Source organism: Penicillium argentinense (genome assembly GCF_028826775.1).
Source record: "Penicillium argentinense strain IBT 30761 chromosome Unknown utg000003l_segment0_segment0, whole genome shotgun sequence".
Classification (NCBI taxonomy): Eukaryota; Fungi; Ascomycota; class Eurotiomycetes; order Eurotiales; family Aspergillaceae; genus Penicillium; species Penicillium argentinense.
The window spans coordinates 160,346-181,626 of record NW_026622662.1 but is presented as its reverse complement, the minus strand read 5'-3'; the positions used below and the strand labels follow the sequence as shown (position 1 = coordinate 181,626).

General features: G+C 53.5%; 9 protein-coding genes across 9 annotated transcripts; 6 read left to right on the top strand and 3 right to left on the bottom strand.

Annotated features, from left to right (window-relative positions):
- Positions 1 to 565: 565 nt before the first annotated feature.
- N7532_002237 (uncharacterized protein) lies at positions 566 to 2,322 on the top strand (the record flags this gene model as incomplete). The annotated part of the gene is made up of 4 exons (XM_056614731.1): positions 566 to 767; positions 844 to 978; positions 1,035 to 1,204; positions 1,258 to 2,322. Coding segments are annotated over 4 exons (1,572 nt in total), but the record flags the coding sequence as incomplete, so codon positions are not given.
- Positions 2,323 to 2,687: 365 nt separating this feature from the next.
- N7532_002236 (histidine phosphatase family protein) lies at positions 2,688 to 4,398 on the bottom strand (the record flags this gene model as incomplete). Its single annotated transcript, XM_056614730.1, has 3 exons — positions 2,688 to 3,537; positions 3,599 to 3,728; positions 3,783 to 4,398. The coding sequence occupies 3 exons, from the start codon at positions 4,396 to 4,398 to the stop codon at positions 2,688 to 2,690; spliced, it is 1,596 nt and encodes a 531-aa protein (XP_056477702.1).
- A 1,919-nt stretch (positions 4,399 to 6,317) lies between these two features.
- N7532_002235 (MARVEL domain-containing protein) lies at positions 6,318 to 7,143 on the top strand (the record flags this gene model as incomplete). The annotated part of the gene is made up of 2 exons (XM_056614729.1): positions 6,318 to 6,754; positions 6,831 to 7,143. The coding sequence occupies 2 exons, from the start codon at positions 6,318 to 6,320 to the stop codon at positions 7,141 to 7,143; spliced, it is 750 nt and encodes a 249-aa protein (XP_056477701.1).
- A 468-nt stretch (positions 7,144 to 7,611) lies between these two features.
- N7532_002234 (DnaJ domain protein) lies at positions 7,612 to 9,467 on the bottom strand (the record flags this gene model as incomplete). Its single annotated transcript, XM_056614728.1, has 5 exons — positions 7,612 to 7,767; positions 7,826 to 8,883; positions 9,106 to 9,199; positions 9,256 to 9,299; positions 9,362 to 9,467. The coding sequence occupies 5 exons, from the start codon at positions 9,465 to 9,467 to the stop codon at positions 7,612 to 7,614; spliced, it is 1,458 nt and encodes a 485-aa protein (XP_056477700.1).
- A 310-nt stretch (positions 9,468 to 9,777) lies between these two features.
- On the top strand, positions 9,778 to 11,324 carry erg9 (bifunctional farnesyl-diphosphate farnesyltransferase/squalene synthase; the record flags this gene model as incomplete). Its single annotated transcript, XM_056614727.1, has 3 exons — positions 9,778 to 9,845; positions 9,909 to 10,968; positions 11,028 to 11,324. The coding sequence occupies 3 exons, from the start codon at positions 9,778 to 9,780 to the stop codon at positions 11,322 to 11,324; spliced, it is 1,425 nt and encodes a 474-aa protein (XP_056477699.1).
- A 1,125-nt stretch (positions 11,325 to 12,449) lies between these two features.
- Positions 12,450 to 12,970, top strand: N7532_002232 (hemerythrin domain-containing protein; the record flags this gene model as incomplete). Its single annotated transcript, XM_056614726.1, has 2 exons — positions 12,450 to 12,473; positions 12,539 to 12,970. 2 exons carry the CDS (start codon positions 12,450 to 12,452, stop codon positions 12,968 to 12,970), a joined length of 456 nt encoding a protein of 151 aa, XP_056477698.1.
- Positions 12,971 to 14,692: 1,722 nt separating this feature from the next.
- On the top strand, positions 14,693 to 15,520 carry N7532_002231 (A4/G1 family peptidase; the record flags this gene model as incomplete). Its single annotated transcript, XM_056614725.1, has 1 exon — positions 14,693 to 15,520. One exon carries the CDS (start codon positions 14,693 to 14,695, stop codon positions 15,518 to 15,520), a length of 828 nt encoding a protein of 275 aa, XP_056477697.1.
- A 208-nt stretch (positions 15,521 to 15,728) lies between these two features.
- N7532_002230 (FAD-binding oxidoreductase) lies at positions 15,729 to 17,136 on the bottom strand (the record flags this gene model as incomplete). Its single annotated transcript, XM_056614724.1, has 2 exons — positions 15,729 to 16,469; positions 16,528 to 17,136. The coding sequence occupies 2 exons, from the start codon at positions 17,134 to 17,136 to the stop codon at positions 15,729 to 15,731; spliced, it is 1,350 nt and encodes a 449-aa protein (XP_056477696.1).
- Positions 17,137 to 18,312: 1,176 nt separating this feature from the next.
- N7532_002229 (uncharacterized protein) lies at positions 18,313 to 19,915 on the top strand (the record flags this gene model as incomplete). Its single annotated transcript, XM_056614723.1, has 8 exons — positions 18,313 to 18,414; positions 18,478 to 18,603; positions 18,657 to 18,731; positions 18,780 to 18,965; positions 19,027 to 19,282; positions 19,342 to 19,533; positions 19,587 to 19,787; positions 19,842 to 19,915. Coding segments are annotated over 8 exons (1,212 nt in total), but the record flags the coding sequence as incomplete, so codon positions are not given.
- Positions 19,916 to 21,281: the final 1,366 nt, after the last annotated feature.

The window sequence follows — 21,281 nt, the reverse complement described above, 5'->3', positions numbered from 1 at the left end:
ATGGTTCATGGTGTGTTGTAATATAGCGGGTGTTGGCAGGCCCTGGATAGATAGGGAGGCGATGTGATCTAGGATTCCTCTACGTATTGTTACGAAATAGTTTTAAAGAAATGTGCAATATGGTATGTTCAATTATTCCACTGCCTAAACTGGGAATCCAGCGCAAGATTCGAGAGATTTCTGAATTGATGCCTTGAGTAAGCCTCCGATCTCGATCTCGCGTGTCATGCCCGCTAGCGTCGGCATGTGGGGGACTTCGCATCCCCACGAGGTCACGCCGAAACGGGGGAGAGCCACGGCAATCTTCAACACCCTCCCCCCCCCCCCGGGTCAACACTGCCGACCCCAGCACCGACAAAGAAATTCACCAATCCGCATCGTCCCTATTTCATCCATGGCTCTGTCCAGCCGTGCCGAGACCACCTATCCCCGCGCAATGGGCGTGTAGCTGAGGCCCATATAACATCACCCCGGTCACCTAGTTGGAGACTTTTTTCGCCGGAGTCGCTACATCTTCCAGTACCCTTCTGTAGTGTCTTCGCTGTTTAGCCCTGCTTTGGCATCCATGACTTCTATCGATCAGAAGGTGAGGATTGAGTTTGTTGAGGATGTTGACCCGGGGAGTGCTGGGCCATGTCATGGGGAAGTGCTTGTTGATGCGGAGGGTGGGATTCAGCGGCTTCCTGTGCCCAGTGCGGATCCGAATGATCCGTTGAATTATACGAGGTGGGAGAAGATGGGGGTTATTTTTAGTTGTTGTTGGTTTTGTGAGTGTTCTTACCTCCTTACATCCCTTACATCGATGTGTTCGTGTGTTGGAGTCGTGCTGATTGAGTTGCACAGCTATCATGTCGCTTTCCGTAGTTGGAGGTCTGGGTGCAATTCTCAACGTCTTCTTCGCGATGTATATTCCCCAGGGCCATACTTCGACCGAGGTGGTTTGGCTCGGGACGTTTCCGTCATTGTTTGTTGGTGTTGGTATGTGCATTACGTTTTTGGATGGAGAAAATTCAAAGCTAACACTTTTCTGTCAGGAAACTATGTTATTCTTCCGCTGGGCCTTGTCTACGGTCGTCGTCCTGCAACCATCAGTTCAATTGTGGTTCTTCTCGCTGCGACTATTGGCTGTGCCTTGTCGCAAACTTTTGAGCAGCATCTCGGTCTACGAATCCTGCAGGGACTGGCTACTGGCGCCACTGAGTCTGTGAGTATCCCGTTCCTTCTGAGTTTCTGCGCAATTAATAACTCCTGTCCCAGTTGCTGCCCCTGATGCTTTCAGAGGTAACCTTCGTCCACCAACGTGGCCTCATCTACGGCGTCTACTGGGCAACCCAGAATGTCGTGACCAGCTGTCTCAACCTAGCGTCCTCCTACGAAGCCGACGCACTAGGTTGGCGCTGGTTCTACTGGGTGTACGTGATTGCCGTCGGCGTCGGACTTTTCATCGTGATCTTCGGCTGTTTCGAAACGAAGTACCAGCGTCGTGCGCAAGTTCTGAACGGTCAGGTCGTTGTCACGGATCAGTTTGGCGTCACTCGCGTGCTCTCCGGCGAGGAGGCTCAGACGTATTTGCATGCCCGCGAGACGGATGGTGACTCTGAGATTCCGGATGTGGCTCGGCGCAAGAAGACCTATCGTCAGATGCTCCGGCCTTGGGATAAACCGTCGGAGAAGCCTTTTCGGATTGTTCTCATGGCGTGGTTTCGTATGTTCGAGGCATTTAGCTCGCCGGGTATTCTGTATGCCACTCTTTTGTCGTCGGTTGTACTAGGGTCCAGTGTTGGTATGTCTTTGACGTACGACACGGTTCTACAGAACTACGGCTGGCCCGCAAAGAATGTCGGACTGATTAACCTTGGTGGTGTCTTTGGTGGCTTTGGAGGAATGTTGTACGCGGGTGTCTTTGGTGACTGGTTTATCCTGCGGATGGCCAAGCGATCTGGTGGTGTTCATACCCCCGAGCACCGTCTGCTTTTGCTTATCGTCCCCGGGATCCTGACTGTTGTCTCGCTGCTGCTGTATGGTTTTACCACCACCGGATCTACCTGGGGTGGACCATATATGGGATGGACGCTGCTTCAGGTTGCGTTTGTTTCGGTGCTCATCCTGTCTACTGCCTTTGCTGCAGAGGCTTGGGAGAAGAATCCTGGTCCGGCTCTTGTGGCGGTGGTTGGAACTAAGAACATCATCTCTTTTGGGATCAGCTATGGGTTGAATCCGATGGTGGAGCGGTATAGTTATCCGGCTGCGATGGGAATCTTGGCTGGTGTCTGTGCGGGCATTTTTCTGTTGGGCATCCCGGTTTATTTCTTCAACCCTGCGGTGAGTTCAGATCCCACGAGTCGTGTTGTGCGAGAGCTAAATTGTGACAGTGGCGGCGCTATATGGAACGCTCTGAGGCAAGGAAAAGAGAGCAAAACAACTGAGTTGTTGTCTGCTCGACACTTCTCAGGTCGATTTCGATTGGTGGTGCTGTTACTTGATGTAGTTACTACTTGTAATCTCGTTCTTGTAGCTCATGATACACCGCATCGAAAAGAGCACTCTACTATAGGGCTGGCTCGATTTATTGAAATGGAAATGATGAAAAGTAAGATTGGGTTCTAAGCGTGACCCTGGGAACTAAAAAGTAGAATTGGGATATGTGGCTATTATGAAGAAGGGAATTACACTATACTACCAAAGCCTTAAGATTGAATCGGTTGACCATTCCCAACCTGAGTAGTAATGTTATAATCGCCAAAGCAGGCCTCCTGGTACATCGCCTCCTCGGACAGTTTCGGCACAGATTTGACGAAATCCTTGAGAGGACAGAATCCATTAACGGCACCCGTACAGGCCTCCATCCCCATGGTCGAAACGGGTGCGTTGTTCAGCACGAAGCGAATGTAATCCGTGGTGTTGGAGTCCGACGACAAATCCGGGTTCTTGTACATCATCTCCTGGAGGTTGTCCAGCTTAGCGTCCTTGGGACAAGTCCAGATTTCGGAGAACAGTCGTGCGCCGAATGGCGTGATCTTCTTCAAGTCAAAGTTGTGCGGAATCGCATGTGGCACTGAATCGGGAAGGCCGTGGGGTCCATAGTTGAAGTATTGCATGCCCAGAGCGGTGAGGACCGAGACGATGATGTCGTCGTGAGACATGTCCATGTACATGGGCTGGTGTAGGGGAAAATCCTTTGTGTTGTCGTCGTATGTGTAGTTGATGCTGCTGTCGCTGCTGTTGATGAGACGGGATTGCAAACGAGCTGCGAGTTCTTGGACATAGCCGATGCCCTGGGCGCGGCCGCTTGCTGCGCCAAAGCCGTTGTTACCGTAGAAGGTGAGGTCGGTAATGTATTCAAAATCTTTCCATTCTTGTTCGGTGAAGAGGGCGCAGAAGGAGGACCGGCCGAGGGTGGCGTATTCGTAAGGGCACATGTTCATCATGGAGACAATGTCCAGAGTTGTTAGGTTAAAGTCGCTCGGGAGGAACTCTTTGAGTCGGTTCAAAGCGTTCTTGGTAACGATGGGGGCAAACTTCTCAACGGAAACATCACTATTGCTTGTTAGTCTCTCTGTAATATTTTTCCGATTTAGTGCTGCAGTGCTGCACTTACCCCGCCAATGAGCCATTGGTGCAGGTCGATGTCGACGACAGGGTGTTGTTAAAGTTGTCCTCTTCGGGGATGATCACCAGGTCGTACGAAGAGTACGAGCTGTTTGCGCCGACATTGCCGAAGAAGCCGCCTAAGTCCAGTCAGTCATGCAAATTTCTCGTGGTCAGGGCTCAACATCACATACTCAGCCACCAGCGTGCACTCTCCAGAATACGAGGATAAGAGGTCGTGCGGAAACTGGGCTTTGGACGGGATGTCCCATTAGGGAAAGTGTTCATCGATGGGTCATAGATCGCCTCTCCCTTGCCAGCACGATACAGCAGTCGACCATACTCGCTCCAAAACAGCGCTCCCGAGGTCGCCTCGGTGGCCGCGCCGGTGGGAAGCAGGGTCTGTTCGCCCAGCATATACTCCCAGCCATTGAGGAACGTCAGCGGCCCCGATCCGATTTTCTTATCCGGGTTCTTCTTCGAGTAGTTTCCTACTTTGTAGGCAAAGGCTTCCATGCCCCCGCCATCGGTCTCCCAGGTGGTGGGGTATCGCTGCGCATGGCGATGTAGCACATGGACCTGGGAGAGCTCGCATTCCGTGGGGAATCCTTTATCCACACCGAAATGGTCCGCGTCGTCGTAGGGACTGAGATTGCCCCAACTCTTCTTCATGTCAAAGCCCGATGGATAAGAGGTGCCTGTGGGCCCGGCGGGCATGAATGAACTGGGGCTGGCACTCGACAGAGCCATGGCGGCATTGCCGCCCGCTAGAGCGAGTAGCGCAAGGGCAATTGATGGAAGGGCTGCCATCGTGTGGAGGCTGCACGATACAATCAAAATTATTGCTTAGAGTCAAAAGATGCCATGCAGGCATGGCTATATACTGCACGGCAGTCCTCCGCACCCGCGGCAAGTGAGGGGAGGATCAGCCCTATGGATTCCTGGATAGGGCGGCAGGAGCCTCTGTTTTCCGCATGCTGTGCACCGTTGTAACGCTGGGGATTGCGATTGCCGGCGACTGGCCGGCCCTTGGGTGCTATAAGGCAAGCCCCACTGCTGATCCGGGGATATCTCAGGGGCATCGGAGGCACCCACGGCGTCCTGGCGGGCGCAATGTGCCCCGGTGGAGAAATGCTTAGCCTGCTTAATGAGAGAGAGGAAGGCCATCACGCGACGTATTACCTTTCCTGTCGAGTTGAAGAGAAGTTTTGCACTGGAAGGGACTGAAACAGCAGTTCGGATCAAGTGCCACAGGTATGGATCTGGTTATCTCCGTTATCTTTCGCCTTTATCCTTGCTTTTTCCATGTTGGACATGGAATGGGTTAGCGGGCAACACCGTTGCATGGTTAATTTCGCCCCGAAGCTGCGAGATATCGGTCGAGAACCTGCATGACCTCATTGCGGTGGTCGCTCGGCAATTCTGTGTCGAATTGCCGCGGTTGCCACTGGCAGTGTGTACCTTGTAATTTAATATAAGGTAGTGCGGGTTGAGGGGTTGAGGGGAGAGAAGAAATGTCGGAGGACGGTTGACTGCCGAGGCCGAGCAGACCCCGACTATACAAGTACTACAACTCCCACCCTGCTATTGCGGTAAATAGGTTAATTGTCGGCATTGTGTTCGTCAGGGCCGGTGATAATCCTCCGGCCCGGTCCACGACTACTTCTGTCTCGCCCGATGTCTCCCTCAGTCTCCCTCAGTCTACACTTCCAAATCCAGTAATGGCCTCGCCCCGATTTGGACAGCACAGGCTGGCGATACCCGAAGCAGCAACCGCGCTGTCGATCGCAACACGAGATCCATAAGCAGCCCCTCAACAGCCTCCAGTGTGTCCAGGTCCAGCTCGTCACGAATTTCCCGAACCCCAGACCTCGCAAATATGGCAAACACCCTGCCCATCGGGATGCCACTCGCAGCAACGCAGGGTCGGTGCCCGTATAAATAGCCAATTCAGTGGCGCCGAGCTCGCGCCACCGATATGCGAGGGGCGGCTGGATAGTCGAATGAATCGCAGCTTCTGCCAGGGCTCCGCAGCTCGTATTAATACGATCCCCCGGCTTACACACCTATGTGGTGCAGGGACGATGCGATGGAGATACGAGGTCTGCTGCCAGGGGTACTGGACTCGACTGGTCACATCTGGGATGATGGGTGGTCTACCCTGAGAGATAGGAGATCCCGATATCTAAACCTCATGTCTCCTCTTCCTCTTCAACAAGATGACTGTGCCGGTTCTGCAGGGCTCAAAGAGGAAACAAGCTCAGCTCGCCGAACACGCCCGGCCCGAAACACGACTCGCTTGTCTTACACCGATTTGGCCCAGGGCGAGCGCCATCGCGACGTGGTGCTCGTATCCAGCGCCAACCATTGGCACGCTTTTTCTCGGTGGCGCCATAAACCCACTCTCGTGAACCCTTTGCGAGCCAAAAGGAGCCAAGTGCGGCTGGTCTGGTTGGCGATGAAGATGCCTAAGGGGCCAACGCGCTGAGCTAGGGCCGATCCTGGAGAGCCGCTTGATGTATCCACCGGCGGTATCCTGAGGTATACGATGCACGTGGAGGATGCAATAAAGAGCGCAAGGGAACCCCCCTGGCGCCCTGGCGAATCGTCGAATTGTCTATTTCTTGCGCCTTTGGACCGTCGTTGTGATCATCTGTCTCAAACCCTCTACCCCGCCACCTTAGTACTGTGATTGCGACTGCGATTACCACGCCAGCTGCGCCATCACCATGCTGGCCCTCCATATCGCCCTCTACTCCCTCCTGGGCACTGGCCTCGTCTTTGCCATCGTCGAACTGGGCCTGAGTGCCTATGTCACCACCTTCTGGGGCGGCAAATCGCGCTCTTACTCCTATGATCCCTACGAGGGCTATACCTACAAAACGGTTAACGCCAGTGTGCCCGGGATCCTGGCTTTTTTGCTCTTCACGGCCATCTGGACGATCCTCTTCACGGTCGCGGCGGCTGTCCTGCCATGGCACTACGGCCGTAAGGGTCTGGTAACCAAGAAGTTGAACACGATCCTCGGCATCGGCTTCCTCGTCGTTTACTTTGTCACATCCGTCTTCTGGCTGGCCTGTTTCGCCGATCTCGCGTCTCTCATCAACGGCGCTGCCTATACTAGCGACTACTATAACGCCCTCATCGCATTTGCCGTGTTGAACTGGTTCGTCCGCTCTCATCTCAGCCATCTCGCAGTAGCCTGTTGACTTGATTGATAACTAACCACGGCTATCGTGCAGGCTCATCTACCTCGCCCTCTTCATCCTCGGCATCCTCGCCGTCGTCGGAGTCCTCTTCTCCGACTGGGCTGGCCATCAATCCATGCGCAAGGAGCGCGCGGCGCCGCAGGATCCGGGTCTGGCGCCCGTGCAGCAAGTGCCGATGAGTACGACCCCTGTTGCGGCCCCCTCCGAGCTCTCCACGCGTGATGCTGAGGCTCTGCATAACCAGCCACCCAGCCAATCTCTTAGTACCTCGTCGCCGTCGGCGGTTACCAGCGCGGAGCTCGATGGGGGGAGCAGCGTCCATGATCACCAGATGGGGCATCGTTAACAAACGCTCCCTAACTTCGATGCGGCCAAAGTAAAAACGGCAATTTGGATGGGGGCGATGACAAGTTCATTTGGTAAATGAGAATGGTAATGTGTAATGGGTTGCAGATGAAATCTGAATTGTGTTGGATACCCCGTTTGTTCTGAATATCTTGTTGTGCCGATAATCTATTCCCCGTCGGTGCCATTTGTGTGCTTTTGATTGTGACTACTCGTGATTTGGCTTGAATATACTGTTGCCCTCTGCGTAACGTCCAACATGGAGTGGAGGTATCTCTGCATTCCGGCGTGGCCCCCAGGTAGTTAGGGCAATCTATATCGTAACTATAACTCTGCGCACCGCCGGCGCGTCGCTGTAAACACTAGACTGGGATGAGGAGTGGTATTAACTCCAACCCGAAATATGATAAAAAAAAGGTGGGAAGGGATATGTTCAAAGAACTGGCTGGAACAAAAAGATAAAGAAGCATTAAACGGCAGGGTGCTCACCCTCGGGCTCGTCCTCGTGGCCGTGCTTCTTCTCCTTCTTTTTCTTCTTCTCGTCCTTGCCCTTCTTGGTCATGGCCTCGGCCATCAGCTGCTCAAAGGCCATGTAGTCGCCCTCTTCTTCGGGATCACGCTCGGCCTGTGCAAAATAGATTAGTATATGATGTTAGAATGTGGAAAGCGAGGCAAATACATACCTTGGCGTAGATGTTACCGGCCAGGACCAGTGCGTGAGCACGCTCCACGCGCTTCTCCAGGCGGATGCTCTTGTCGCCCAGAATCTGGTCGCAGACCTCGCGCAACACGCTCTGGATCTCGAACTTGCTGCCTCGCCAGGCTGCGGCCAATATCTTGCCGGTGACCTTCTTCTCATACTCGGCCTTCTTCTCGTCTGTCCAGTCCTCACCACCACGCTCTTCCAGCTTGGCCATCTCCTCCATCGTCATTTGTGCATCGATGGCAGTGGAGATGGTGGTCCAGGTCTCCTTCGCCAAGGTGCCCTTGTCCTTGAGGCGGGAGAAGAACCCGGAGATACCCAGGAACTTCTGCGACTTGAGGAATGAAGTACCCTTCTGCACATAGGTGGCTCCTACGGCGTGCAGGATCTCCAGGCCGAACGACTCCATCTTGAGGTTCTCGACCTCGAGGCGGATCTTCTCCTCAAAGGCGTGGGTGACATCGCGGTTCTTGTCCGTCTCGGTCCATACACTGAGGCGATCCACCAGCTTGTTGGCAAGGGTGTTGACTCGCTCCTCGCGGGCCTTTCTTCGCTCTTCTTCGAATGCAGCGAGGCGCTCCTGCTGCTCCTTGGACAGACCCTTCTTCTTCTCCTTCTTTCGCAGCTCCTTCTCCTCCTGGGACAGACCAGCTGCCTCCATACGAGCCTCTTCTTCGGACTTGTCCATCAAGGCCTGCTGGCCCCAGTTCCGGCGCGGGGTGCTGGTGCCAGAACCTGCCTCCGAGGCCTTCTCGGCCGCAGCGGCGGCGGTAGTGGACTCGGTTGCGGTGGCCTTCTCATCGTGAGCCTGAGGGGCGTGATCGCTACCCTTGTGAGTGTGTTCGCCACCAGCAGCCTTCACCTCCTCGTCGTGAATGTGGAGCTTCTCCTCGGCTGACTGGGCCAGCTCCTCCTCCTCCATCTGCTCCATTGTGATATCCATAGTTGCAGTCAGGTCTTTCATGAGGGAAATCTCTCCAATAAGGTCTACAAAAGCCTCGCCACCGAAGATCATGCTGAAGAACTCAGAGGGGTCCTCTTTAATTGAAGAGTATTTATGTTAGCTAACTTTCTCATCACAAGTTCTCACTTTCTCACCAGAAGGGCTCATTGGGATTGATGGCCATATAGTCCCCGGGGTAGTCCTTCTTCCGGCGACCCTTCCACTTGGGGAACTGCTTCCGGGAGGACTCCTTCTGGTGTGGGGGAAGAGGGGGGGGGGGAGGTGGTGTTGCCTTCATCTAGGGGACTCAGACTTACCGAAGCCGCCGCTGGGCAAAGCCTCCTCCTTGCCAAACTTGTCATATCGCTTGCGGAGCTCTTCATTGCTCAGAATCTGGTACGCTTCGCCGATCTAGATGATGTCAGAATCATGAATGAGGATGTTTGCACGTGGTAGGGTGCTCATACCGCCTGGAATCGCTCGTGGGCGGTCTCATCGCCAGGATTCTTGTCTATAGAGAAAACAGATGTCAGAGAAATTAGTCTAAATCAAACGGAGCTTCCGCGGCCTTACCGGGGTGTGTGACGATCGCAAGCTTGCGGTACGCCTTCTTGATCTCAAGCTCGGTAGCCGTCGGCGGGACGCCAAGGGCGTCGTAGTAGGTGGTGTCCGCGACCATGGTGGCGCGCGAAGATATGCTGTGTTATCCAACAGAACGGAAGCAGGAAAGGAAAGAGGAAAAAAAGTCAGAGATAGCAACTTGAAGGTGACAGGAACGTCAGCTGTCTAAAAACAAGAAGGCAGCTATTTTTTGCCCGAAAGTCCCCGCCATCCGCGCTGGGCGGTCAGCACATCACGTGCCGAAGACTCTCCCGCCCCTTTTCCTTCTTTCTTCTTCTCTTCTCTTCTCGCTTTCTCTTCCCCATTTTTCTCTCCTCTTTTTTCTTCTTCTTCTTCTTCCCCAGGACACCTCGTGTCCCCTGCCCAACATGGGTTTCGTTGGCAATGCCATCTACTACAGCTTCCACCCTCTCCAATTGAGGTCCATTATCCAATGGTAGGCGTGTCCACGTGGCGAGGTTTCGACAGACGAACTAAAGCTAATCGGTCCCTCGCATAGGAAAGTCTGGCACAACCCGCCTCATGAGCGCAACCCCGCGAATGAGACTCAGACTCAGAAGGACTGTTTCAAGTTCCTGGACCTGACGAGCCGAAGCTTCAGCGCTGTCATCAAGGAGCTGCACTCGGAGCTTTTGCTGCCCGTCTGCGTCTTCTACCTCGTCCTCCGTGGTCTGGACACCATCGAGGACGACACCTCCATCCCGCTCGCGACCAAGGAGCCACTGCTTCGCGGATTCAAGGATATCTTGACCAAGGATGGATGGAACTTCACTGGAAACAGGAAGGAGGAGAAGGACCGAGAGCTGCTGGTTCAGTTCCCCTGTGTCATCACCGAGTTCATGAACATGAAGCCGGCCTACCAGGCCATCATCAAGGACATCACCGACAAGATGGGCAACGGTATGGCTGACTACTGCCGAAAGGCTGAGGAGTCCGATGCCAGCGTGAAGACGGTTGAGGAATACGACCTGTACTGCTTCTACGTTGCCGGTCTGGTCGGCGAGGGTCTGACCCGCCTGTTTGTTGAGGCCGAGTTGGCCAATCCGGCCTTGATCCAGCGCCCCCACCTTCACAAGTCAATGGGTCTTTTCCTACAGAAGACCAACATCATCCGAGACATCCGAGAGGACTTTGATGATAACCGTCGCTTCTGGCCCAAGGAGATCTGGTCCAAGCATGTGGCTGACTTTGAGGACCTCTTCAAGCCGGAGCACAAGGAGGCTGCCCTCAACTGCAACTCCGAGATGATCCTCAATGCTCTGGAGCATGCCGAGGAGTGCCTTTTCTACCTGGCTGGTCTCCGGGAGCAGAGTGTGTTCAACTTCTGTGCCATCCCCCAGGCCATGGCCATTGCCACGCTGGAGCTGTGCTTCCGCAACTACGACATTTTCGAGCGCAACATCAAGATCACCAAGGGCGATGCCTGTGATCTGATGTTCGCCTCAACCCAGAATCTTCGTGTTCTTTGCGATCGCTTCCGCGACCTGACCCGCAAGATCCACAAGAAGAACACCCCCAAGGACCCCAATTTCCTCAAAATCAGCATTGTCTGTGGCCAGGTATGATTTGGACACGTTTCTTCGTCCTTCAAATACACTCTTACTAATAATCCGCACAGATCGAAAAATTCATCGAGACTATCTTCCCGACCCAGAATGCTGAGGAAGCCAACCGCAAGGTCAAGGGCGTTCTCTCCGAGGAACAGCTCCAGCGCCAGAGGGAAGATGCCGAGAACAAGAGCGATATCTATTTCATGATGGCACTGATGGGCTGCATCGTCCTCTTCGTTGCCGGTACCATGATGTTCTTTGCCTGGATGATGGGTGCCCGGTTCGACCTCGCCTTCCAAGAAGTCATGAGCGGCAACTTCCGGCCGCCTGCCTCGTCCGCGTCCGCCATTCGGAACGAACTCTGATCGGCTCCTGGCCCTGTACATCTACGGCGTTACGACTTTTTAACTGCTAATATTCGATTCCCCATCCGGTGGCTTTGTTTTATTATTCCCCCGTTGCCACGCGCCGCCACCGCAGCCACGATGTGTATTGATAATAATTTACAACTTTCTTCACCCGTCCCGTCCACTGACCTTCGTCCCCCAAATGGATTGCTCGAATAGGATTGCGTCCCTCCCGCAGGGCTAGCACGGATGTCAAATTGCGATCCGGCCCTTTCATGGCCGCGGTTGTGCCGAAGAAGTGCTGAAATTGAAATGGAGATACGTCTCTGACCAGTGAGTACTAGATTTGTGTCCTACGGTTCGTCCGAGGTGGCATACATCCATTGAAGATCTGGGACATACCGTAAATCATTATTACAATGTAGCACCGAAGCAGCATGAATTGAATCAGAAGTATACACTCTTTCACAATTGAATTAAAATGACCTTTCAATATACCCTTGTCGCATCTTCCTGTTCGAAAGACTAAATAATAATAAAGTTGGGCGTGGGTTACTGATGAAGATATATCTTGATCACCCGTGGACAGCAACCCTTACGCTTATTGTCAGACCTTGCACTTTCCGGTCAGAACAATGTACTTGGCAAATGGAAAGAGCAATCCCCAAATGCGAGGTCCCGATTAAAACGTACAATAATGTATCTCCGTGTTTGTTCTTTTACTACGCCCATTCGCACTAGCATTTGATGGCGCTGATTGCAAATGCTTTCAAATCAGTCCCACCCCGCCGAATCAGAAATCTCTGCTTTCTCAGCACCCCGGATTTCGCGTCCTCGTTCACAATAAACGATTCTTTTTTGCATTTAATTCCCCCACGCATACCCGCTCCAATCTTGCATCAGTGCGGTGCTCTTTCGATTGTTCTAGCGATCCTCGGCAGTGGCACGGATCCAACTGCCGTCTCATGCGCGGCCTACGAAGACTCGCCTCCCCCTTAGCATTTCGGGCTCCCATCCGCTTGTACTCTACATCCTCCAGAAATTCTTTCCCCATGGCTGGCAAAAACAAGTCTCCGAACTCGAAGAACCTGGGCGAGCCTCTGCCCCCCCCTCACCGCGAGTGAGTTCCGTACATACAATCGTATGTCTGAGCAGATGGAGGGCTTCGTGAGTTTCCTTTCTTATCAGTACCCCACAACCTGGCGCAAGGAATTTAGCTGACTCTAGCTCAGCATAACCATTTTCGGTTGACATGGAATCAACTGTGGGGTGCTTGCAGTGGCACTGGCAAGCGGCCAGCCGGCCTTTCAGCCCGCCAGATGATCATGATGGGCCTGCAATTCTGTTCCCAGCTCGACTTCCACCACTCCATCGAGGAACAACATATTTTCCCCGTGCTGGCTAAGAAAATGCCCGAGTTTCGGAAAGAACTGGATCTACTCAAGCAGCACAAGCAGATTCATGCGGGTCTCGAAAAGCTCGAGGCATACTTGGATAGCTGTCGCACTGGTGAAGAGGATATGCGTCGCGAAGAAGTGAAGCGGTTGATGGAGGGGTTCGGCAAAGTGCTGTGGCAGCATTTAGATGAGGAGGTTCAGACACTGAAGGCGGATAATATGCGCAAGTATTGGTCTGTTGAGGAAATGCGCAGACTCCCTATGTGATGTCGCATCAAGCGCCGCCGCAGGTACCCAGCTTGCTTCTTACGGATTTGTATATTTACGTTCAGCCTTTTTTTGTCATGACCCCAATTGTGAGCGTTTTCTTTACAATAATAATTCACATCGAGCTGAATAGGACGAGGTGGAAACCGAACGCGCAGGGCCAGTCGTCGCTGACATGTTGCGATGTCGCGGCATCGCGATGATCATCCAGAATACACCCCCGGCAATCGAACACTTGAAATGCCTGCGACCAGATTCTTTGCCTGTTGACCTCAAGCCTGGCTCTGATCGAGCGCCACCCAGGTCATGGCCGCCCTCTTATGACGAACTGAGATTCAAGGTCAGCACCGACGTTTCCTTTGATCGCCGGTTCAATGAATCAGTACTACGAGGAGGCGATCCGAAGTCTATCTCGCTTCGATCTGGCTTACAGAACATCGGAAAAATTCAAACTATCTGCCGATGCCAAGAAGACTTGCATCACTGCACGATAATCAGTATCCCGGAATCGTGGACAGTCGCTCTCAGTGTTCTGTTCCGGCTGGCCAAGGAATCGAAACCGAGACACGCCGTTTCTAAAGAACCAAGATGGATCTACATACTTGACCGCATTCGTCACACGTGTTCTAGCGATGAGCCAATGGGGTTGGCGTTCGGAGGTGTTTGGAATGTCAAGGCGTCGTAGTGTGGCGATTGGAATGCGCACCGGACAATCCGTCCATTTCTGCTTGGGTGACGAGCTGATGCCCACAAGTTGCGTGAGATCTGCGTTTTTCGTCTGCCAGGCTTTGATCTACCGTCAAGGGAGTGGTGCTAACCCCCTTCTAGCTGCTGTGAGATGCGACTTAACGAGGATTCTATAGTACACGGCTTCGCGGTTAAACAATACTGTCATACGACGTCATCTACTCTCATAACCAACAAAATGAGGGCTTAATCTGAATCTAGAAATTCAGGAACGCGAACGGAGTCTGGTAGCCTCGTGATCAATATTCACGTCTTGCACCACGCGTCTGATACCATGCTATACTGCCTCATAAACATTGCCGAATGGAGGTCGCTTACCCCAGATGGAGTCGGCTAACCCACCGATCCACATCCGAGGGAAAAGACAGTGACAACAATGGTTCCGACTACATAGAACTGCATTTTAATGTTCACGGTGCTGAGATCTCCGGATCGGAGCCTGGCTGCCCGTCGATCATCGTCCGATCCGTCGTGGCGCCGCTGTCAACCAGATGAGACTTCCAGATCCCGACAGGAATGTATCTGTCATCCCAACACGCAAGCCGCCTATCTGCTGATTTCTCATCTGATGATCGCCGACAAACATGCTGGCACCGCCCATGACCCATCGACGACGGCCACCCAGCGCAAAAGGCAGAAGATCAGCATAGTCTGGAAAAAAGAACAGGCGAATCAGTCTCACTTCCAGGCTTGACACTGCCCTGTTCTGCGGCTTGCTGTCCACGCCCCGCATCCAGGTGGGTTTTGCGCCGTTTCTTTATTCTTCCAAGGTTGTGATGGAACCCGCAGCACGAGTTCTACTTCCACATGCGGTTCGCGTGCCGCATGCAACTCTCATGGGACTACGCTGGGGTAAGATATAAGACTCGTTGGCCCAGCCTTATGTCCTGGCGATAATCGAACTGCTCCGCCACCTCCTTCCTCATTACGGTCTCTTCCTCTTCCGAAACTCACTCCCTCACTTTGCTATCCATCATGAAGCTCACCATTGCTACTATCTCCACCACCCTGCTGGCAGGCAGTGCTCTCGCAGCATCCCGTCCCGGTCTGGAGGAGCGTCTAATGGCTCGTGGAGTCTTGAACCGCCAGTCGAATCCCGCTCACAAGTTCAACAACACCGAGGAAGACGGGATCCTGCTCAAGGAAGGATCCGACTCGGCCAACGTGCAATACAGCAAGAACTGGGCCGGTGTCGTCCGCGAGATGCCTCCTGCGAGCGGCACTTACAGTGCTGTTTCCGCAACTTTCACTGTCCCCGATCCCACGGCCACTGATAACTCCGGCGATACGCAAGCTGCCTCGGCCTGGGTCGGTATCGATGGCGACACCTACACCAAGGCAATACTCCAGACCGGTATCGATGCCTACATCACTGGCGGCGAGAAGTCCTACGGTGCTTGGTTTGAGTGGTACCCCAACCCGGCCGAGGACTTCCAGATCGACCTCTCTGCCGGCGACGTGATCGTGGCCAAAGTCGAGTCCTCTTCCCCCAGCAAGGGTGTGGCCATCATTGAGAACAAGTCTTCCGGCAAGAGCGTGACCAAGACCCTCTCGGCCCCTTCGAATTCCGCTACCCTTGGTGGACAGAATGCCGAGTGGATCGTCGAGGATTTCAACAGCGGCGCCCAAATTGTGCCCCTGGCCAACTTTGGCGAGATCTCTTTCACTGGTGCCCAGGCCGAGGCCGATGATAGCCAGTACGGTGTCAATGATGGTACCATCCTCGATATTCAGCAGGGCGGCAAGGTTCTGGCCCATGTCGAAATTGAGAGTGACACCGAGTTTACCGTGTCATACCAGTAAATCTGGTATTTCCGACAACCTGTATATAGTCTAGACTTGCGGCCTCGCGGCCTTTGGGATGGCGTTGGTTATTTTTCCTCGATAGAGGTGGGGTAGACAAAGGGGTTGAATATAATTATAATTGGCCATATTTGGCTTCTAGTATAACTAGTTAACTACTTGTTCTCAGATGACTAAGTCCTCTCTCATCTCAATTTGTCTGGTCCATTCAAGGCTGCACGATCGTGTGCTTGAACAGATTTTGCGGGTCATACAGTTCTTTCGCCTTCTTTAGGACCTCAAGCCGATCTCCAAATACAGCTTCGGAAGTCAGTCTTTCATTGGAGGTCAACGGAAGGTATGGCGTGCTAAGAATATTGGCCGGGTCAGTCTTCATCAGATCATCGTAGAACTGTTGGCCCCATGCGAGCAACTCCTCCCATCCTTCCTCCGCGGAGACCATCGGAATAATCTCAACCAAGAAGTGCGGGTCTCGAGCATTGAAAACAGAGTTCTTGTTCTCTCTTGGTGCCTCTCGTCGGAGTTCATGTATTCCAAAGACCAAACCAGGCTTATTGGGCCGATTTTCAGTGTGGGTGCCGATGACGTTGACAACCTCGGGAGTCAAGTCGTAGAACCCTGGGCAGAAGATTGTACCCCATGTCTTCTTCTCAATAAAAGAGGCAGCCAGTTCGTTGAATTCCAGAAATGTGGTCGGAACGACATTGTTGACAGTGACGGGAGCCAAAGCTGCGACCTTTTCGGCCCATTTCTGGCCTTCTTCAAGATCGGAGGAAGACCAGACTAGATAGCTGACAAAAGCCAAGCCCTGGGGCCCATTCATCACAGCTTGATAGATGCTCAAAGCTTGCGGGATATCATTTTCTTTGAGCTTGCGATAGTTCTCGTTGTATAAACGGATAGTGGCAGCCAAGTCATCCGACTGGTAGATGTAGAATCCGGCGAGGATCTGCTCGTGTCAGATAGGATTGTGAAACAAAACATGTGCAGGTAAACAAGAAGCTGACCTTGTCAGATGGGTAAACCTTGACAGTGAGCTCGTAAACCACCGCCACCGACCCTCCTCCCCCGCGAATCGCTGTCAGCATCGTCTCATCCGCATCACGAACCTGCCCCTGTGCATCAACGACTCGAGCGCCCACAATATTATCGGCGCCGACGCCATAATGTGAACTCAGAAGCCCGTATCCGCCGTGAATCGCCCACCCAGTGAACCCCACGGTCGGCGTGACGCCGTGGGGCGTTGTCACATTGTGCTTTTGCAGCTCTCGGTGCAAATCCATGTTGATTACCCCGCCGCCGATTCTGACGGTCTGGGACTCCTTATCCACGTGGACATGAGAGATGTCGCGCATGTCGAGGGTGATACCATCCTGTACCTGCGTCCGCCCAAACATGTCGTGCCCGCCCCCACGCACGCCGAACGGGAGATCGTGGGCCTTGAAGAGCGAAATCAGTGCTGAAATGTCTTCAATCGAGCGAGGTCGTATAATTATGGCTGGCCTTCGCGTTTCCTGAATAATAAATTGTTCCCGAAGGTCTTCGTAATCTTGCGACTGTGGGGTCGCATGGTGGATATGCGTATTTTGCGCGAGAAACTGAGTAACATGGTCCATGGCGGAGGATGTAATATGCCGAATTTTATGTGCAGAGGAAATCCCTTCCAAATGAGATGATTATCTCCCCGAGTCAGAACGTGCTGTCGACAATCCAATGTGAGAAATCGAGTCGTATTTATACAATCGTGGCGGTGCTCGGCGGGGGGCCTGAATGTGTTCGACAGTCGCGCGGAGAGCAGGAGAACGACACGTGGTGAGATTGTGAACACACTAGTCGAGTAAGCATCGCGAAGCTCTCAAAATATACCTATCTTGTCGAATGTTGTTTGCCTCCATTTCTCAACTCGCCTATAGACTCCTCTAGGTCAGATTCTTCTGCGGGATCCGGAGCGTCGCCTGTTTTGAACTTCAGTTGGGCCGATGAAGTCTGTCAAAGTCATGGTGTGTGATTAGCAATTTAAAAAGTACCTCATTGCTGATATACAGGAAGCTAGGTATTGCGGTTTCTTGCTTTGTCGTAGAGCATGCCTTAAAGACTTTAAGTGTTCCGTGAGGGCCAAGAACTGTCACGCCGAAAATACCTCCAGTGATCGACCTCGACAACTTACAAATTTTTCCGCCCCTCAACCGTTAATGATAACTTGCGCGCTAATATAAGAAATGGACTCAAATCAGGACGTAGAGGTTCCTCTACTGTAGTCGTTGAGAAAGTAAAGCCAAGTGGAGTTCGGGTTCTCTTCCGCGGACGATAATGGAAGAGATTTCTTACAAGGCGGGAAGCTGGCGGATGCAACGAATGCGCATATTATGAATGAAGAGATTGGAGTCTTCATTCGGAATCCGTGTTGAGGGTTAGGGTTTTCACCACAAAATAGTGTTTCGTGTATGTCGTCTCGTCGTTCGCAATTCCGACGGAAGTTCGGCACCGCCTCCTCCAATTCCATTCCCTGCGCTGTCAATTGAATGAAGATCGACCCACTGCTGCTGTCAGCGGTTTTACGGAAAATGATTTTGTCGCTGATATTGACCGACGAAGAACAGACCAATCATAAGGAGAGATGGGTCGATGACAGAATCCACCCCGGTCGGTCATAGTTTCGGAATTGTCTCTTTTTGAACGTCCGAGGCGAGGCCACATGGAGGATGCAGATCTATAAAAGAGGAGTTCGTATATGAAGAAGGTTTGTTGTCGCGGCCAATTCTGTGTGCTTTCATTCTTCAGATTAATTCAACATGACTGAAAAGAGCCAGGTGTTGGATGTGTTGATCATTGGTGCCGGCATAGCCGGTCTTTCGGCGGCGATTGCGCTGGGAAAGCAGGGTTATCGTGTTGTGGTAAGTGCAGGCATTCAAGATCCACACAGATTGTGAGGCACGATAATTGATATCACCACACAGGTCTTAGAGAAGTCGAGTTTTCTCAGAGAAACCGGGGCGGCCATTCACCTGCCGCCGAACTGCACCGCATTGTTGCGATGGATGGGTGTCAACCCCGAGGAATTTGGAGGCACTCTTCTTGAAGAGGTATGTGTGATCTCCCAACATAGAAACAGAGATGCGACTGATCAGCCGGCTAGATTCATCGGTACGACTTTGACGGCAATCTGAAGTTCAAGCAAGATTTCGCCGAGATTCGCCAGCATTGGCAAGCGGTACGTTTGTCCAAGACTTTGAGTCAGAGTGATACTCATCGGAAATAGGAATGGTATTTGATCCACCGAGTCGAGCTGCACAATAGCCTTAAGCTCCGCGCGCTCGAGACGGCGGAGCTACACCTGAAATGCAAAATCTCCGAGATCGACTTGGACACACCTCGCCCGTCTGTGACGCTGGAAGATGGTCGCGTGTTCCAGGCTGATCTTCTACTTGGCGCAGATGGCCTTCATGTATGTATTTGCAGATATGCTACGTGCGAGTTGGGCATGAGACTCTCTAACAGCTGATTAGTCCCAAGTTCGGCCGGTCATCGCGCCCGGGGTGTCGCCGTATCCGGTAGGCATGTCCTGCTTCCGCTGGCTTCTGTCGATGGACGAGTTGAAGAAAGATGAGGCCACGCAGGCGTATGTGACCGACCCAGGATTGTTTCTGGAGTGGAGTGCAAAAGACCGGCGGCTCGTGGCATACCCCTGCTCGAACAATACCATTTTCAACCTGTGTGCCTTCATTCCTTCTAGCGAGGGAAAGGCCGGCGCGGGCGAAGACAGTGAGTCGGACACGACATCAAGCACGGGTATACAGCTTCCCAACTGACACGTGTCTCAGACTGGCAAACCGTCGGCGACCAGCAGGCGATAATCCAGGGGTTCTCGGGCTTTGCGCCCGCAGTCGAGCGGATCGTGGGCCACGCCGATCAAACACTCAAGGTCTGGGATCTGTACGACATGGATCCCCTCGCCACCTGGGTCCAGGGACATGCAGCGCTGCTGGGCGACGCTGCACACCCGTTTCAGCCATGTAACTCGCCTCACCGAGTGGCCGCGTTGGTCGGATACTAACGTTCCTTGCAGATATGGGTCAAGGTGGCGCGATGGCGATTGAAGACGCTGTCAGCATCGCGACCCTGCTCCCTCTCGGCACTTTGGCGCGGGAGATCCCCGCGCGATTGGAGCTGTATCAGTCTGCACGGCGCCCGCGAGTTGACCTGGTGCTGCATTATACCCGGCTGAATGGTCGCCGCGAGGACGACGAGAATAATGTTCGCATCACGCGTAAGTCTCTTCCCCTGGTCTGCAAGTAGAGATACGAGCTGACCCCTCCACCAGCGGCGGAGATGGTCGAGTTCATGAATATCTGCGTCTCGCACAACGAGCGAGAGGGCGTCTCTGAAGCTGTTGAACGGTTGGCACGCTGGAGGTTAGGCAGATATCGTGGAGAAAAGACCACAAGACAATTTACAGATGTCTCGGATCGGCAGCTCAGTGCTATCCAATGTAATGCTCTCAGCAAGTGTACTCTAGGTACGGCCAAGCGCTTCTCCGATACCAATCTGCTTCATGCCATTGCGGTCTTTTGAGTGCAGATGAGAATCCACACCCTCGGGCCCTCTGGCCCTTTCGAGTAAAAAGCAAACTGCATTGCTGGGATGGTGAGATCAGACGAGACACGCCATGTCGTGGTGGAGTCGACGACCCCTTCCCTCGGGTTATGCAGGAGACTGGTTGACGTGGTAAGGCCCGACTCGGATGATCCGCAAGGACCCAGCACACCCACGCTGGCCATTGTGTAGATACTCTTCCTACAGTAGGATTAGAGTGTCACGAGCACGAGGAATCAGGTACGTACCTTCGGGTCGGTCGATCGCACCTGGGTGCTCCGTCCGCCTGTTTGATCGCCCCCAACCTTCTTGCGCTCTCAGCCTCAGCCCACCCAGACTTGGGCCGACGAAGGCGAGTTGGGCCGGGACCCCATCGCAATCCCCACCGCGCATCCCTGCTTCGCGTCGCCGCATTGGCTACCGTCGGGTTGGGTAGGAGGGGTTTGGTCCAACGCTGATCTGGCATTTTGCCCGGGTTTGCAGGGCAATCATGGTAGCAACTGGGGCCGCAAGAGAGTGGAGGGACCACTTCTGTAGAGGAAGAAAGGGCCGTCGGCATGGTCTTTGGGAAGTGTAACGCACGTAGCGGAAGAGCTTACGCATCGACGAGCATCTCAGATCGGATCCGCAAAAAAAAAGCCCCGGGATTTGCAGGGCAAGGTGATACATCACCTGCAGATAGCTTCCCAGCAACGCGGTACGAGGAGTCGTCCTCCCCGCTGACCAGCCGAAACCCTGGCTGCATACCTGCGACACTAAGACGGAGTCTTTGCGCGGATCGCGAGCTTTCCCAAGGGCGACTCCACCGGCACCACTGTCGTGGGTTCGTGGCGGACGCTTGCCTTTCCCGACGTGGACGCAGACCGCCCATTTGTGCTTTAGCCTTGCAGAAGCGAGTGGGGAGGTCCCGGACATTTCTCAAGCCCAAAATAGAAGGAGTTGTGGTGGACATTGAGATCTGCGTGGTCATGGCCGAGTGCAGAAGACGGGAGGGAATGTGAATGAGGTTCAGGCGGTGATGGACATTCGTATTGACCCACGCTGCACCTCAACCTCATCCGCTTCCAGAACCGCCAACTCTCCCAAAGGGCCGGGCAGTCCCGACACGCTGGGTCTGGTGGAGCAGCTCTCCATCCCGACCGTCTGGGTCGGCATCGCGGACTTTCCC